Here is a 15,466-nt window from a genome sequence, read left to right on the forward strand (position 1 = left end):
AGAGGGAAGAAAGGAGGGAGGGAGGGAGGGAGGGAGGGAGGGAGGGAGGGAGGAAGGAAGGAAGGAAGGAAGGAAGGAAGGAAGGAAGGAAGGAAGCTGAACACCTTTATTTTCTGGCTGTAGACTCCAGGCTTGAAGTTCAGATCATATGGGGCCTCATTTCTATTCTCTTGTATATTCATTCATTCGACAAACATTTATCAAGTGCCTACTGTGTACCAAGTACTCTTCTAGGCTCTGGAGATACAGTAGTAAACAAAGCAGAAAAAGTCCTGCCCACAGGCAGCTTACATTTGAATATAGAAGACAGAAAATACACAAGTAAATCAACAAGAGTATTCCAGATAGTGAGGTAAGTGTCATGAAGCAAATAAACAGGGTGACTTGTAGTACCTAGATCAAGGCCTCGCTTAGATTAAGTGATCTGAGAGCCCCTCTGAGAAGGAGACTTATAGTCAGGAGCTGAAGGACTGGAAGGAACCAGCCTTCCCAGACAGAGGGAGCACTAATTGCAGAGGTTATGAAGTGGGGAGAAGCTTGGTATACTTGGAGAAAAGAAAGCAAGTCATTGTGTTTGGAGCATAGTGAGCAAGTAGTACTATATGATGGATCATAAAGGAACAGAGGGTCTAGACACAGGGGCCTATTGGCATGGTGAGAACTTTGGATTGCTTTCTAAGTGCAGTAGGAGCCCCTGAAGTGTTTGAAGTAGGGGACTGACATGAACTGGCTTACATGTGTAAGAACATCATTCTAGATGCTTTGTGTTAAATGCTTTGTATGAATTATTAATATACAAGTAATATTTACAGCCACAGGAATGCAGAGACTGTAGAGAAAGAAAGGAGAATTCAAGACTAAGCCTTGAGAGCACCAATATTTAGAGTTTGGGTAGAGAATGAGGATGTCCCAAAGAAAAGTGTGGTGTCAAGAGAAGCAAAGTATTTCAAGAAAAAGGGAGTGATCAGCTATGCTAAATAGCATGAGAATTCTAGGATGATGAAAACAAAATTTTGGCATAAGCAGTTACTCAGTGGAATGGTGGGACAGAAGTCAGATCACAGTGGATTGAAGACTAAAGGAGAGCTGAGGCCATGGAAACCACTCTTTAAGAAATCAGAGGGGAGACGTGGGGTCAAGGGAAGGTTTGTTTCTGTTTATTAAGACTGGAAATACCAGAGTATATGTACTTTCTCCTCCAATAGGGAGGTAGAGAGAATAAAACTGGTCAGATAGGATAGATAGGAGATTCCAGAAGTAAGGTCACTGAGAAGGAGAGGGTGTGATCTAGAACACTTGGAAAGAGCTTGGCCCTTGCTAGGAAGGACCCTTCTTTCATGTAACAGGATGGAAGGTGGAAATCAGAGGTACAGATATATGAAGGCTTTTATATGTTTTCGGTGGGAAGATGATGGCATTCCTGGAAATCAGGGTCCCATTTACCTGTACACATGAAAGTGCAGGAGCTCAGCCTCCCCCCAGCCCTGCACATAATAGGCCCTCAGTAAACACTGGCTGAATGTTAACTGAAAGAAGACAACTCCTGACATAGTGGAGCTGTGTAGGGAGGGTGATGGGTCTATTCAGAGTGAAATATCTAAGAGACCTTGAAGACAGTGAGGGTGGGGGAGAGGTTCTCACCAGTGCCAACACCCAGCCTGACTCCGCCCAGGAAGTCATTGCTGGCCAGGGGCTCCCGGTCCCACACAGTCAGTTCCAGGCACATGTGTTGGAGATCTTCCAGCCTCACACCATTGTAGACAAATGTATGGTTGTAGTGGGGATTCAGGGTCTTCTTCATCACAGGAGTTTTACGCTTACTGGCCTTGTTCCTCGTGGGAAGGAGGTATCTGGCAGAGGGTGCGGAGGAATCAACAACCTACTCAAAGCTGGCAATATCTATCTAAATTTCCCTTTCCCCTCCCACAGGCCTAGCCCAGGAAGTTGAGTCAACACTCAGATCCGAGGACACACTCTCCCTCCTCTGAATCTGCTGAAGCATAGTTCCTACCACCTCCACTAGATCATTCACCTGATTCAATTCCTTTTACCTGGAGAGAAAATTAATACAATATTATTAGGGAGCTATTGTCTATATGCCATCAAAAATAGGTTTTGAATATTTGGTTCCACTTCTATTGGGAAAAGTCCTGTTTAATAAAAACAACAGTAATAAGCATAGGCATAGCCAGACATGATTTGCTAGAGAACTTAAGTCAGTAGGTTGAGCTGTAACTTGGGGAAAGCTGCCATTGCTTAAATATTGTGGGGAACAAAGTCCTGAGTCCCCAGGTCTTGACAGGGAACACAGATTTTTATTCAGGATTAATTAAGAGCATAAATCTATAACAAAGGAAAAGTCAGACCTAACTGTCTACCACCCTCCTTTTTGGAAATCAACACTACAGCCCAGCCCAAACTGAGCTCAGACCAGTGGAAACGTGGTAGCGGAGGTTGTGCCATTACCTAATTTCAGGAACAAGTTGGTTGCTGGAGGTGGCAGGACACACAGGGATAATATCTACAGAGAAAGGTTAAATTGGGTTCCTCTCTTAACTCATGTCCTGAAACTGGTTAGTTTGGTGCTGGTCCAGGGACTCACCCCTTCACAAAGCTGTCTGAAGTCCCTCCTGATTTGGCAGCTGTCAGATTCTTGGCTTCTTTGATCCACACCTGGAGCTCTCCCCCTTCCCCACCTGTACCTGGAAGGGATGTCAGACATAGCAAGTGAGTTCTGACACCTCCACATTTCTCTCAAGCTTTATCTACATAGCACTTCCTCTCCTTGTTCCTGAAGACAGCAACTTCCATGATAAGTGGACCACACCTGTCTTGTATTCTCAGTACCTAGCATAGCGCCTAACAGCGAGAAATAGGTGCTCAAGTCATAACAATAGCAACAAAGGCTTATTGAAAACTGGCTATGTGCCTGATTCAACATTAAGCATTTATTCCTCAAAACAACCATATGAGATATATACCATCATTCTCCTCATTTTACAGATGAGAAAATTGAGGCATAGAGAAATAAAGTTTCCTGATGTTTGCTGAATGATTGAAAAAAGGGAACTCCACCACTTGTGTTCTGGATCCCATCCCCACATCAACAAGACTCATCAGGCATCATCAATTTCAACCCCCACCTCCCATTTTTAATATCTCATTCTCTACTGGTCCCATCCTCTCAGTCTAAATATATGCTAATCTCACCTCTGGCTTTAAAAAATCCTTTTAAAAGTAAATTTCCCTTCAACCTTATCTCCTATTCAAGCTGTCCTCCCTGGCTCTCCTTTCTTTCACCATCAATTATCCTGGAAAAAAAGAGTCCACACTCACTGCCTCTACTTCTTTGCCTCATTCACTCAACCTAGTTTCTAGTGAAATCTGGCATCTGCTTCCACTGATCCACTGAAAATGTAATCTAATGCCGATAAGCTGTGTCTTCTCATTGGGCCCGACATGCCAGTGGTATTTCAATACTGTTGACAACACCCGCTCCCTTCTTCAAGCTCTCTCCCGGCATTGCTCTCCCCTGATAAGCCTCCACCTCACTGGCTTCTCTTCCCATCTTCATTCTCTAAAGTGTTCCCTCTGGTTCTATCCTTGCCTCTCTTCTCTAGTTATCCTGCACACCCTCCTTGGGAATCTCACTGACTTCCCCAAATCCTATAGATTAGACTTTGCTGCAGGTAACTTTTTAAGAACTTGGCTTCCCGTTGCCAAAGTGTCAAGTTCAACTCCTTACCATTACATTCATGGCCCTTTTCAGCTAGGCTGCAGCCTCACCAACAATTCCAGCCCTACTTCCACATCTATATACCATAATTCTAGCCCCACTCAACTAAGAAGTTCACTGCCTCACACTTACATACAACCCCCCATTTACCATGCCTTTTTCAAACCTTTGCTCATGCTATCTCCTCTTCTGGAAATGCTCTTCTCACCCCATCCTCTTCTTTTTCTTCCTGGTAAAGTCTTAAGTCCAGTATCATCATTACTTCCTCTTTAAAATTCTCCCAAATATAACCAGACAGAATTCATCACTGCCTTATCTGTGTTCTTTTAGCAGATGACTATATTACTTTCTAAAATAAACTGTGCAAGGGAGGGCAAATATAGTGTCTTATTCACCTACATATCCACAGTCACTATGCCTGGTATGTTGATTTACTCTTCCTCAGCCTTCAACTTCCTGTCCCTTATACTTATACACCACCCTTTCCAACCACCCTCTCTCAGTCCTGAAGTTTCTGTTCTGTTCCGACCTCTTAGTAGCCTGTCAGAGCTGGACCAAGACCAAGTTAGTTTAATGGCATCAAAAACAAAACAAAACAACAACATAAAAACAAAAAAGAGAATCCAACTCTTAAGGCATTCCCTTCTGGTTGAAAAACAGAAATGGCTTACTTAGTAAAGGCATCTTCCCTAGAAAATGATCCAGTGTGCATCGTAATCTGGTCTCTCCAATAGTGCTAGCCACTAGCCAGCACCACCTCGCACAGATCTTGTGCAGAAAACTAAGAGCTAAATCCAGGGCCCCAAAGAAAACTCACTCTTCTTCCGGTCACCTCCAACAGGGAGTTTGGAGGCTGGGATGTATTTCAATGATACCACCAACTCGCCTTTGTGTGACGGCAAGCCAGTCGAGGACTCAGCACTGATCTGAAACACAGGGAAACCCAATAGGTCAAGCTGGGCTGTTCAGGAGTTGTTGAGACCTCTCGCTGAGGAGATTCTAAAATTACCCCCAAGAACAGTTTCACAGCATAAAAGGATCCTTCTCCTTATGAATACCATCCACGATCCCTAGGCCATGGCAGCCACAGGATTCTAAGGCAGTTTCTTCCGAAGGAGCTGAGGAAGAACTAACAAAGAGTCTTCCGCAATGCCTACTATTTTGCTACTTTGGGGATACCATTACTAGATTCCAAATACCCTCAAAGGTCTGCCAGCAAAGTTGCCATACAAACTGACAGGGGACTGACACCATGACAAAGAATCTTGCTACCAACATTGTTAGTGACAGCCCCAAAGTGGAAACAACCTAAATGTCAATCAATACAGGAAAGGTTAAATGAGTGATTTTAATGCCATTGTATGGCATATGGTGTGCAATCATCAAAAAGGATGCAGTGAAACTCTACACACTGACATATAGAAAGATATCCAAGATGTACTGTTAAGTCAACAGGGCAAGATGCAGAAAAAGCATCCCACTTACATTAAAATATATTCATATTTGTATATGTAAATATATATGTATGTAAATAATGATTATTATCATTATCACTCATATAGTACTTACTATGTGCCAGGTACTGTTATAGTATTTTAATTATATCATTTTGTTTAATCCTCAAGATAGTCCCTATGACATGAGTACAATTATCCCCATTTTACAGATTATGAAACAGAGGAACAGAGAAGTTAAGTAACTTGCCCAAGGTCACCCAGTAATTGGCAGAGCCAGGATTCAAATTCAGACAGACTGGTCCCAGAATCCATGGTTTTAAGCACTATACTACACTGCATAGAAAAACCCAGAAGCATACAGACATAACACCTGTATCTTCTAAGGAGGGGAGTAGAATGGGGAAAGGAAAGAGGGCTTTCACTTTTTACTCTGTCTATATCGATAGTGTCTTTTTAATGAGAATGGTATGTATCACTTGTATGATTTTCAAAGATAAAAAGTCTTTTTTAAAAGAGAGCTTGCAAAGATTTGAGGGCTAGGTGAAACTCTGTTACAAGGATTTGAATATGCTGCAATTTTTAATGTTACATTTGTTTAGGTTACTTTTGATTAATGACTGCATCTACCACTAGAATCTAAATGCCAGGAGGACAGGAATCAAGCCTTTTTGTTGTTGTTCATCCTAGTATGCCCAACACTTAGCAATGTACCTGGCACATAGTAGATGCTCCACAAATATTTCCTGAATGAATGCAAGAGTGAATGAGTGGATATGTGGGATGAGCAGCAAGTGGCCGTGGGCAGCAGGACTGCTTCACTCTACTGGCTCTCTCAGCATGGCTCTGTCCCTTAGGCCTTGGTACCCAGAGCATGAGCTGGTGCAGATCAGAGGTGCTCTTTCACTGCCCGTGTTCACTGGGGCTCCTCTAACCTAAGGCCTCAACTCTGAGCATGGCAATGCAAGGAAGGTATAATCCCCACTGGTTTGGAAAAATGTACCACATACCCAGAATGCACAGAAGTGTAGTGTATGGGAGAGACACAGAAGAACAGGGAGGTGGATGCCAGGAAGAGAAAACTGAATGGGAGCAAACGGATCACTAGGGCAAAAAAAGAAAAATCAGAGACAATAAATGTAGAATGTTTTCAGTTAAAATAGATATGTAATACTGGAGTGGTCTTTTTGTTGTTTATAAAATGTCTACACAATTTATTAGTCTCTAGATTGTGAACTTTAGTGGACTCTTAAAAGTTGGAGTTTAGCCTTAGCTGGAAATTGGCATAATTGGCGTATTTGTTTCAGTAGCATATTTTCATTCTGGCTCAAAATAATTGCAAAGAGCAAACAGCTCCATTTTAGTGCAGGTTTTTCTTTTTATATAAGACATTTTTTTATTGGCAGTAGTTCATGATGGCTTACAGTGACATTTCCAATATAATTATATCAACTGTAGGCCCAGAGAGAATATCTTATATGCCAAATGCTTCAGAAATTCTAAATTTCTAATAATATGCTATAGTTTGGTGATAACTGCTTTCCTAGGGACATTTTTAATATTGCTACTATTTTTTGGAGGGAAGTAGCTATCAAAATACTGGATGTACATTTCCTTTGACTCAGCAATTTCACCACCAGAAACTTCTCCTACAGTTACACTCACAAAAGAGGATCAAGATATATTATAGCATAGTTTTAATAGCAAAAAAAGAGGCAAACAATTTAAATACCCATTGGTGGGGGGATTGTAAATAAATTATAATATAGGTACATGAAGAATACTATCCAGCAGTTAAAATGAGATAAATCTGTAAGTGATGGCATAGAAAAAAGTCCATGGTAAATGACACATTGTTAAATGAAAAGTCAAGATATATATACACAATGATAAGAGCCCATTTGTGTAAAAAGGAAAAATATAAATCCATATGTATATATATCTGTGCTGCTTAATACAAAATTTCTATAAAGATATCCAAGTAGTTGATAACAGTAGTATTTCTATGGAATGGAAATAACCTATTTTTCTTTTTATACACTTCCATGTTGTTTTAATTTTGAATCGTGCACATAAATCCTTTTATTCTTAATGTTCTTGATAAGCAATATACGTAGACCTGATAAAAAGTTCAAACGTTATAAAAGGGCATATAGAGAAAACTAAACCTTCCCACCTCAGTCTCTCTTCCTAGAGGCAGCCACTACTACTAGTTTCGTGTCCATCTTTCCAAAGGCATTCTATGTAACATGTACTATTTTTAGCATTGAAAATGCTAGTGTAAAAAAAGTTTTACAGAAGAACCTTGCCATTGAACAGTTCTGATAATCAAGAAGTCCTAACTCTGTTTTAGCATTTCATCTTAACCAGGGTGACAGTAACCTATTGAATGTCTTTTATGTGCCAGGCACTGATTGGTATTCTGTATATGATCCTGCAGAAGAGCAATATTATTATCATTTCCACTTTATAGGTGAAGGAACTAAGGCCCACAGAAGTTAGGTGACTTACCTAAGTTATCTTTTTCTTTTATTTCTTAAATATTTATTTATTTATTTAGGCTGCGCTGGGTCTTAGTTGTGGCACTCGGGATCTTCACTGAGGCATGTGGGATCTTTTAGTTGCGGCATGTGGGATCTTTTAGTTGTGACATGCAGGATCATAGTTGCGGCATGCGGACTCTTAGTTGCAGCAGGTAACCTCTTAGTTGCGGCATGCATGTGGGATCTAGTTCCCCGACCAGGATCGAACCCAGGCCCCATGAATTGGGAGCGTGGAGTCTTACCCACTGGACCACCAGGGAAGTCCTGTAAGTTACCTTTAATTTAGGTGATTTACCTAGCTGGTAAATCACAGGGCCTGGATTCAAATCCAGGTCTGCACTCAGATCCCAGGTACTATTATGCACACTGCCACACTCTCACCCGAGATGCCATCTCCAAAGTAAAACTGTCCCTGGCTTGTGTGACCAAGAGCACAGCAATTGGAACTCCGTGAGTTGCTTTACTTCCCACTTCTTTAGTGAAAAGGGTAGTTTGGAAAACCAGTGCAGATTAGGATACACCCAAAAAGTTAGCTTGGAGAAGAGGCACAAGTTAGGATGTTAGGATACGCCCAGACTCTGGAAGATCAGGAGGCAAAGCTTGGCACACATATGAAAGACTTCAAAGGAAAACCATGGCATCTGAAATTACTGTTAAACTCAGTAACCCCAGCAGGGTGTGCTAGAACTCCACAGACTGCATTCAAAACTGTCCCAGCAGAAGTCACTGCAGGCAATTCTACCTCAGATCCAAACTCTGTAAGGAGTTGTTAAAGCAGACTACCTTTCCATGTAAAGGTAGGCAATGATCCAGTTTCTTATCAAGCTTCCATGAATCCATCTGGACCTCTGCCTCTCCAAGGAAAGTGTTTCTGCCAAAACGACCATGATGCCAAACCGAGAACTGCAAAGTCGTCTGGGACAGGAGAGATTCTGGGATCTCATACTGTGAAAGGAAAGAAGAAGCCCAAGATGATTAGTTCATGGTAATTCCTCAGAAAAAGATTACTCCAAAATCTGAGCAACCATACTCAAAGTCCATAGTCTTGAATATCAAATCACTTTAGTCCCTAAGCACTTTGAGTTTCCTCCCTCAAAGCCTCCACTTACCCCGTTTCACAAAAACCTACCATATTCCATCGGAGGACCTGGAATATGAATTTTTCCTTCAGTGGGGGAGAGAACACTGGAATATTCAAAAAGAACTGCCAGGGAGACTCCTGATCGCAAATGACTCTTTAAAATGAGATTTGTGGCCACGTGGACCTCCAACTTCACAATAATCCAAGAAAGTCAGATCAGCTTTGTTCTCTTCTCTGGGAGGTCAGGACGTGAACAGATATGCCCATAGTATATCCCCAAACACAGACATGGCCACTGAAAACCATGTCGACCACCCACGTAGCAGAGGAATAGCTACAGCTTAGCACACAAGACAGATCAAATTCTCATACCCTCTCGGGCTCTAGATACTTACTTTGAGGATCTCATCATATAGCGGATTAATGGTGTCCCGCTTGACGCTGGTTTTTCTTTTTCCTTGGCGGGATTTGTCAGGCAGAAGATAAGTCTTCACATATCTAAAAACCAAGGAGAATACTGAGTAATTTGCTGTCTTTTTGGAAGCCCATTCCTTATTTTCTTCCTCTCCATATACATATGCCATGATGAAATGAAAATGTCACATCGAGTCCTCTTAGACCTGCCATTCTTGCATTTTCCCAATCCTGGTCCTTTTCCCACATCTCCCCTAACCACTCTCAATCACACCTCCCTGTCTGCCCAGGAAGTGAGAGCCTCGATTCAAGGGTGCCCAGAGAGATGCTGGGGTCTGATCATCTCCAAGCACCGCGCAGGGTCCAGAAGCACTCACGGGTTCGAGCGCTTCTTGGCTTCGTCAGCATAGGCCAGATGGTGGCACTCCTTCACGTGAATGACCAGAGCCTGTGTTTGCTGCTCATACTTCAGGGAAAAGGAAATCTTGCCAGTCACAAAGATGTTCCCGAAATCGCCAGCTTCGCTATAAATGCTCATCATGCTGCCAATCGTACTCTGAAGATAAAGCACCCACATGGCAGATGGTAACTAGACTTACCATGGTGATCGTTTTGAAATTTACAGAAATATCGAATCATTATGTTGTGTAACAGGAACTAACATAGTGTTGTAGGTCAATTATACTTCAAACACAAACAAACAAACAAAACTCAGAAAAAGAGATCAGATTTGTGGTTATAAGAGGCAAGGGGTCAGGGGAGAAGGAATTGTATGAAAGTGGTCAAAAGGTATGAACTTCCAGTTATAGGATAAATAAGTACTAGGGATATAATGCGTAACATGATAAATATAATTATCACTGCTGTGTGTTATATATGAAAGTTGTTAAGAGAGTAAATACTAAGAGTTCTCATCACAAGGAAAAAAATTTTTTCTATTTCTTTAATTTTGTATCTATATAAGATGATGGATGTTCACTAAACTTACTGCAGTAACCTTTTCATGATATATGTAAGTCAAATCATTATGCTGTATACCTTAAACTTACACAGTGCTTTATGTCAGTTATATCTCAATAAAACTGGAAGAAAAGAACAAACAGGGACTTCCCTGGTGGTCCAGTGATTAAGACTCTGTGCTTTCAATGCAGAGGGCACGGGTTCAATCCCTGGTGGGAGAACTAAGATCCTATATGCCGTGTGGCGTGGCAAAAAACAAAACAAAACAAAACAAAAAACCAACCAAACAAAAAAAGATAAAGCACCCACAAACATCTGGCGAAGGCACACTCCCCCCGCCACATTGCTAACATTTTCCCTCATGAGAAAGCCAGTCACTGAAGAAAACAAAAGCCCCCTGCAACCAACCAGCCAGTACTGCCAGTCGTCTTGTACCCAGAGTATAAGAGACAGCTAAGGGCACACGCACAGCTGCTCAGGTTCATCAATCAGCTCACGGCTCACCTAGGCTCCGAGCTGCTCTTCTCCCCTCTTTTTACACATTTTATTGTTAATTTTCAACTGCCCCAGAAGGTGGGCAAGGAGTAGAGGTAAGACGCAGCTCAGTCCAATTTTGGTGTATGTTATATATGCTACAATGCTGGCTAGAAGGGGTCAGTTACTAATTAAAACAAGGGGCCTTAATTATCTGTGCGTTTCTTTTATCCACCTTATGTCTGTCAAGACCTACAGAGAAAAGTGATTGCATCAGAATTGGGGGGAAAATCCCAACAGAGGTGAAAAGATACCTTCCTCTCAGGTAATAATTGACTCTGCAAGCCCACTGTTCTCTTCTTATGTGTGAGTGGGACCATCTAATCACCCTGCTTTCTGATTCTGTTTCCCCTAAACATCAATCTTCACACTTATGACAGAACTAGGCCCTGATTCTTAAATGTCCCTTTAACTTCATGATTCTGATTGATGCTGTTGTTCCTTAATCATATCCTGATGCCAATTAACCCTGCCAAGGCCCTTCTCATGGCACTCACTGCCCTTGAATGTGAGACTTGGTACATGCTCTGATGAAGAAACCTGATCTTGCTCACTTCATGGCCTGGGTACCTTTTTTTTTTTTTTTTTTTTTTTTTGCGGTATGTGGGCCTCTCACTGTTGTGGCCTCTCCCATTGCGGAGCACAGGCCCCGGACGTGCAGGCCCAGCCGCTCCGCGGCATGTGGGATCCTCCCGGACCGGGGCACGAACCCGTGTCCCCTGCATTGGCAGGCGGACTCTCAACCACTGCGCCACCAGGGAAGCCCCTGGGTACCTTTTTAAGGGAGAAGTTATGGGTTACTGTTCACAAGGCTATGATGAACATCTCTAGCTCTAACTACCTGATGTAAGAATCTCCAGGGCAGAGGCTGAGAAAGCCACCTAACTGTGCACTAAGCAACTATGGTCTAAACTGAGGAAAGGAACAAACAAATGCATCTCACTTACCTAGAAAGAGTGACTAGGAGAATTTCCCCAGGTCCTGATCCTGCTCTAGGGAGGCACTTCCATCCTTCCTGGTATCCCAACATGTCCATAGCCACAGAACTAATAGAACTTACCATGGAAGAGCCACTTCGCATGCTGCTTCTGGCTAGCTTCTGACGATGCAACTTCACCAGGTGGTCAATGTCTTCTTCTTCTTCCTCTTCCTCTTCCTTGAAAAATAAATACAGATTCAGAGTTAATAAAAATAAGAAAAAGTTCAAAGATGAATATCCTTCCTTTAGTAGGGGCCATAATTGTTGATAAGCTCTGAGGTGTCATATGCACACATATATACTTATCTTTATGTTTCCCCATTTCAGGCTTCCAAACTATATTCCAACTACCCTTCTCAAATCACAAAATAATAAGATAAGAATATCTCTTTCTCATTTGACTGCCCCAACCCAGCCATCTCTTTACATTATATTCAAGATAAGTATTTATTTGAGCCCCCAACCATATATCAAGCAATGTTTAGAAAATAAAAGAGACAGTGAAAGATAGTCTTTTTCTTCAAGCAATTCAGCAACTAGATTTACTTTAGAAATTGAGGGGGATACTGAAAAAAAAAAAGAAATTGAGGGGGAAATCAAGATTCATGTTACCTTTTCCTAAAGAAACAGGTGAATTGAGAGTATCAGGCAGTAAAGTCAACTTTAGATATATAAAATTTCATATAGTGACCAAGTGAAATACAAGGGTACTTACCATATCCACACTGAGACCTGGGACAGATTTGCTTCTGTCTCCCAAGGAGCCACTTTCATGCCCCACATCTTCCGGGCGAAGATCAATCACAGATTTAGTGTACTCTGAGTGGAAGGCCGAAAACCAAATCAAAAGAAACCTACTCTTCTCCGTACGAATAACCCACCAAGTACTCAGAACTTCAATCTCAAAAGGCCATGAAGGGAAACCAGCTACCTGAAGGCCTGAGGATTTTTCTGGTGTTCTTCTTGAATATCATTTCACCCTCGTCCACAGATACCACATTTTGACCCCCAGGCTGAGCTTCCTAGGAAGAGGTAAGGGCAAGGAAATGGAAAAAGACAGTTGAGTAGGTGGAAGAGTGGAGTAAGGAAGAAGGCCCAGATTTTCACTAAACTATGACAAACTTAAAGGAAAGATTACTCTTAGGACTTAATCCTAGGAAATTGTACAAAACCTATTTTCTCACATGTTTCAACCAAAACTTTAGAAAATGCTCCCAAGGGAATCTGAACTAAAATTTGTTTGAACTCTTGATTTAAATTCTTCCTGAGGAAGGTAAAAGAAAGAGAGAGAGACATACACAGACAAAGACAGACAAAAGAGAGACAGAGATCGACCAACCAATAAATAAAGCTTACCTTTTCTACTTGAGATTTGGGGGCAGACATCTTCTTCCATTCTGGAAAGAGGCCAGATTTATCCAGAGAGTCTCTCCTGGAGGCAGATACAGAAGCTATAATAAAATCACCTTTTCCCCTTCCCCTTCTGTCTAGGGACCCAAGCTCTATGGAAAGAGAGCCACTGGCTTGAGGCCATTGCCATAACCAAATCCAGAAGGTAAACTTCACATCTGATTTACTTTGAAGGAATGTAGATGATTAGATAAGCAACTCTGTACAAACACAAACACTCAAACCCCCAAGCCTAAGGGATAGCAGCATCCGTTGCTGCTGGTCCAGGAAGACTCCTCCAAGGTGCAGCAGCCTGTGCAAGTTAGCATGTTCCAGAAGGCTGTGCTCAGAGCCAACAGTAGAAGTGCTACTGGAAGACTTGTGGCAACGTCAGAGAAAATACTTCATTCGCCTTGCTGAGGACAGAAGTCAGGAACACTGAAGGCAGTGGATTCCCGCACCCTGGCGCTAGAGAACAAAATGGGAGCTCGGCTGAGCAAAGCAGCAGGGACTGGGGGCATCTCACCTGGACGTGCTATCCGAGTCAGCCATGTAGCTATCCACACTCTCACTCTCAGCCTCCAGGGCACTCTTTCCACTTTTCAGCTTGGGGACTTCAAATGGAACACTAGAATAAAAACCAAGAGCCAACACATAAAGGAAGTGGGCTCTCTTGCCGGGAGGCAGGCTTCCTTCCAACCTTTCACAATGGTAGCCTAAGTGATCTTTCTAAGAGCTGAGTATGCTTTTAAAACTGCTCAGTGGTTCCCCATTGCTCTTGGGATTGAGTTCAAACTCCTTAGCATGGCAAGAAAATCCTTATGAGTTGACCCCTGCTCACGTCTGCAGACTCATCTTTCACCCTCCACCTCTCCTTATGCTTTACATTCCAGAATGATGAAGCTCTTTTGGTTCCCTGAATGTGCCAAAGCTCTTCTTCTTCCCTCTTTTCTCTGCCTGGGATGGCCACAATGGCCATTTTTCTTGTTTACTTGAAACTTCTGGCTAAATCTATTGCTTCTTCTGGTCTCTCCTTATATGTCAGTTTCTGGAGATCTCTCTGACCATGCCCCCACCCCAAGTCTGGATTAGTAACCTTCCTAATATGCTCCTAAAGCACCCTGATGCCTTGCTAGCAGTTATCATATATGTAACTTTTTATGTCTTTTATATAAATTACTTAATTTGTTCAATAATTTAAACAAATGATTTGTTCAATGTCTTTCTCCTCCATTAGAGTAAGTTCCAGGAGATCAGTGACCACATATTTTGTTCACTGCTGCGTTCCCAATGCCTAGAAGAAAGACTAGCATAGAGTGGGCACTCAATTATTTTTTGACTGAATTTTTGACTAAATGCCCTCAGTGGGGCATAAAGTGTATACATAAATAAGCAGTATGCTTTGAAGATATTATTCAGAAGACCAGAATTCCTTTTCAGCTTAATGAAGGATGACCCTGGGCACTCAAAACAGCAGTCCTCATCTCTAAAGGGAAGGACACAATTCCTGGACCCCTTACCTCAAGGAATTTGTGAGAACAAGAAAAGGAAAAAAAAAATCATTCTTCCTGAAGTGTCTCAAGTAATTTCACTTGGCCTCCAGGATCCCACACTCTCCTGGTCCTCTGACCTCACTGGCTGCTCCTTATCAATCTCCTTTGCTGGTCTCTCCTCACCTCCTAGACCTCTAATCTTTGGATTGTGTCCACGCTTATTCCTTGGGCTGCTTCTCTTCACTATCTAGAATTATCCCTAAATGATCTCATCTAGTCTCATGGCTTTAAATATGCTCTATAAACTAACAATTCCCAAATTTCTCTCTTACTCAAACGCCAGACTTCTATTTCCAACATCCTACTTGACATCTCTGCTGGGATGTCTCAAACACAGCAAGTCTAAAACCAAAGCCCTAATCCTCCCCCAAACCTGCTCTTCCCTCAATTTCATCAAATGGCAACTCTGTCCTTTCATTTCTCAGGTCAAAAATCTTAAGAATCACCCTTGACTCTGCTTGTTCTCTCAAAATACACATCCAATGTGTTAGCAAATCCTCTTGGTTCTGTCTTCAAAGTATATCTAGAATATGACCAGTTCTCTCCCCCTCCACTGCCATTACTCTGGTCTAAACCACCATCACCTAGCTCCTGGATGGTTGCAGTAGCCTCTTAACTGAACTCCCTACTTCTGCCCTTGTCCTCATACAATCTATCCTCAACACAGCAGCCAAAATGAGTTTTTAAAATATAAATCCAGGGAATTCCCTGGTGGTCCAGTGGTTAGGACTCTGCGCTTCCACTGCTGGGGGCTTGGGGTCAATCCCTGGTCAGGGAACTAAGATCCTGCAAGCCTCGCAATGCAGCCAAACATCAATCAATC

At 42.2% G+C, this 15,466-nt stretch overlaps 1 protein-coding gene across 5 annotated transcripts in view; it reads right to left on the minus strand.

The window, feature by feature from the left end:
• SYTL4 (synaptotagmin like 4) overlaps window positions 1-15,466 on the minus strand; it is an 89,840-nt gene that overhangs the window by 2,400 nt on the left and 71,974 nt on the right. For 3 of the 5 annotated variants that reach the window (XM_029241433.1, XM_029241432.1, XM_029241434.1), the window contains exons 6-16: window positions 13,617-13,718; window positions 13,058-13,133; window positions 12,633-12,723; window positions 12,417-12,520; window positions 11,783-11,878; window positions 9,606-9,784; window positions 9,210-9,312; window positions 8,517-8,678; window positions 4,554-4,662; window positions 2,603-2,702; window positions 1,642-1,850 (exon numbers count right to left, since the gene is read on the minus strand). In XM_029241433.1, coding sequence (XP_029097266.1) covers window positions 1,642-1,850; window positions 2,603-2,702; window positions 4,554-4,662; window positions 8,517-8,678; window positions 9,210-9,312; window positions 9,606-9,784; window positions 11,783-11,878; window positions 12,417-12,520; window positions 12,633-12,723; window positions 13,058-13,133; window positions 13,617-13,718 — 1,331 coding nt within the window. Of the gene's footprint in view, window positions 1-1,641; window positions 1,851-2,564; window positions 2,703-4,553; window positions 4,663-8,516; window positions 8,679-9,209; window positions 9,313-9,605; window positions 9,785-11,782; window positions 11,879-12,416; window positions 12,521-12,632; window positions 12,724-13,057; window positions 13,134-13,616; window positions 13,719-15,466 lie in introns of those variants that run through there. The other 2 variants (XM_029241435.1, XM_029241437.1) reach the window with 2 other exon arrangements.

This window comes from Monodon monoceros, unplaced genomic scaffold (assembly GCF_005190385.1).
Source record: "Monodon monoceros isolate NGI ecotype Baffin Bay Population unplaced genomic scaffold, NGI_Narwhal_1 Super_Scaffold_22, whole genome shotgun sequence".
In the NCBI taxonomy this organism is placed as follows: Eukaryota; Metazoa; Chordata; class Mammalia; order Artiodactyla; family Monodontidae; genus Monodon; species Monodon monoceros.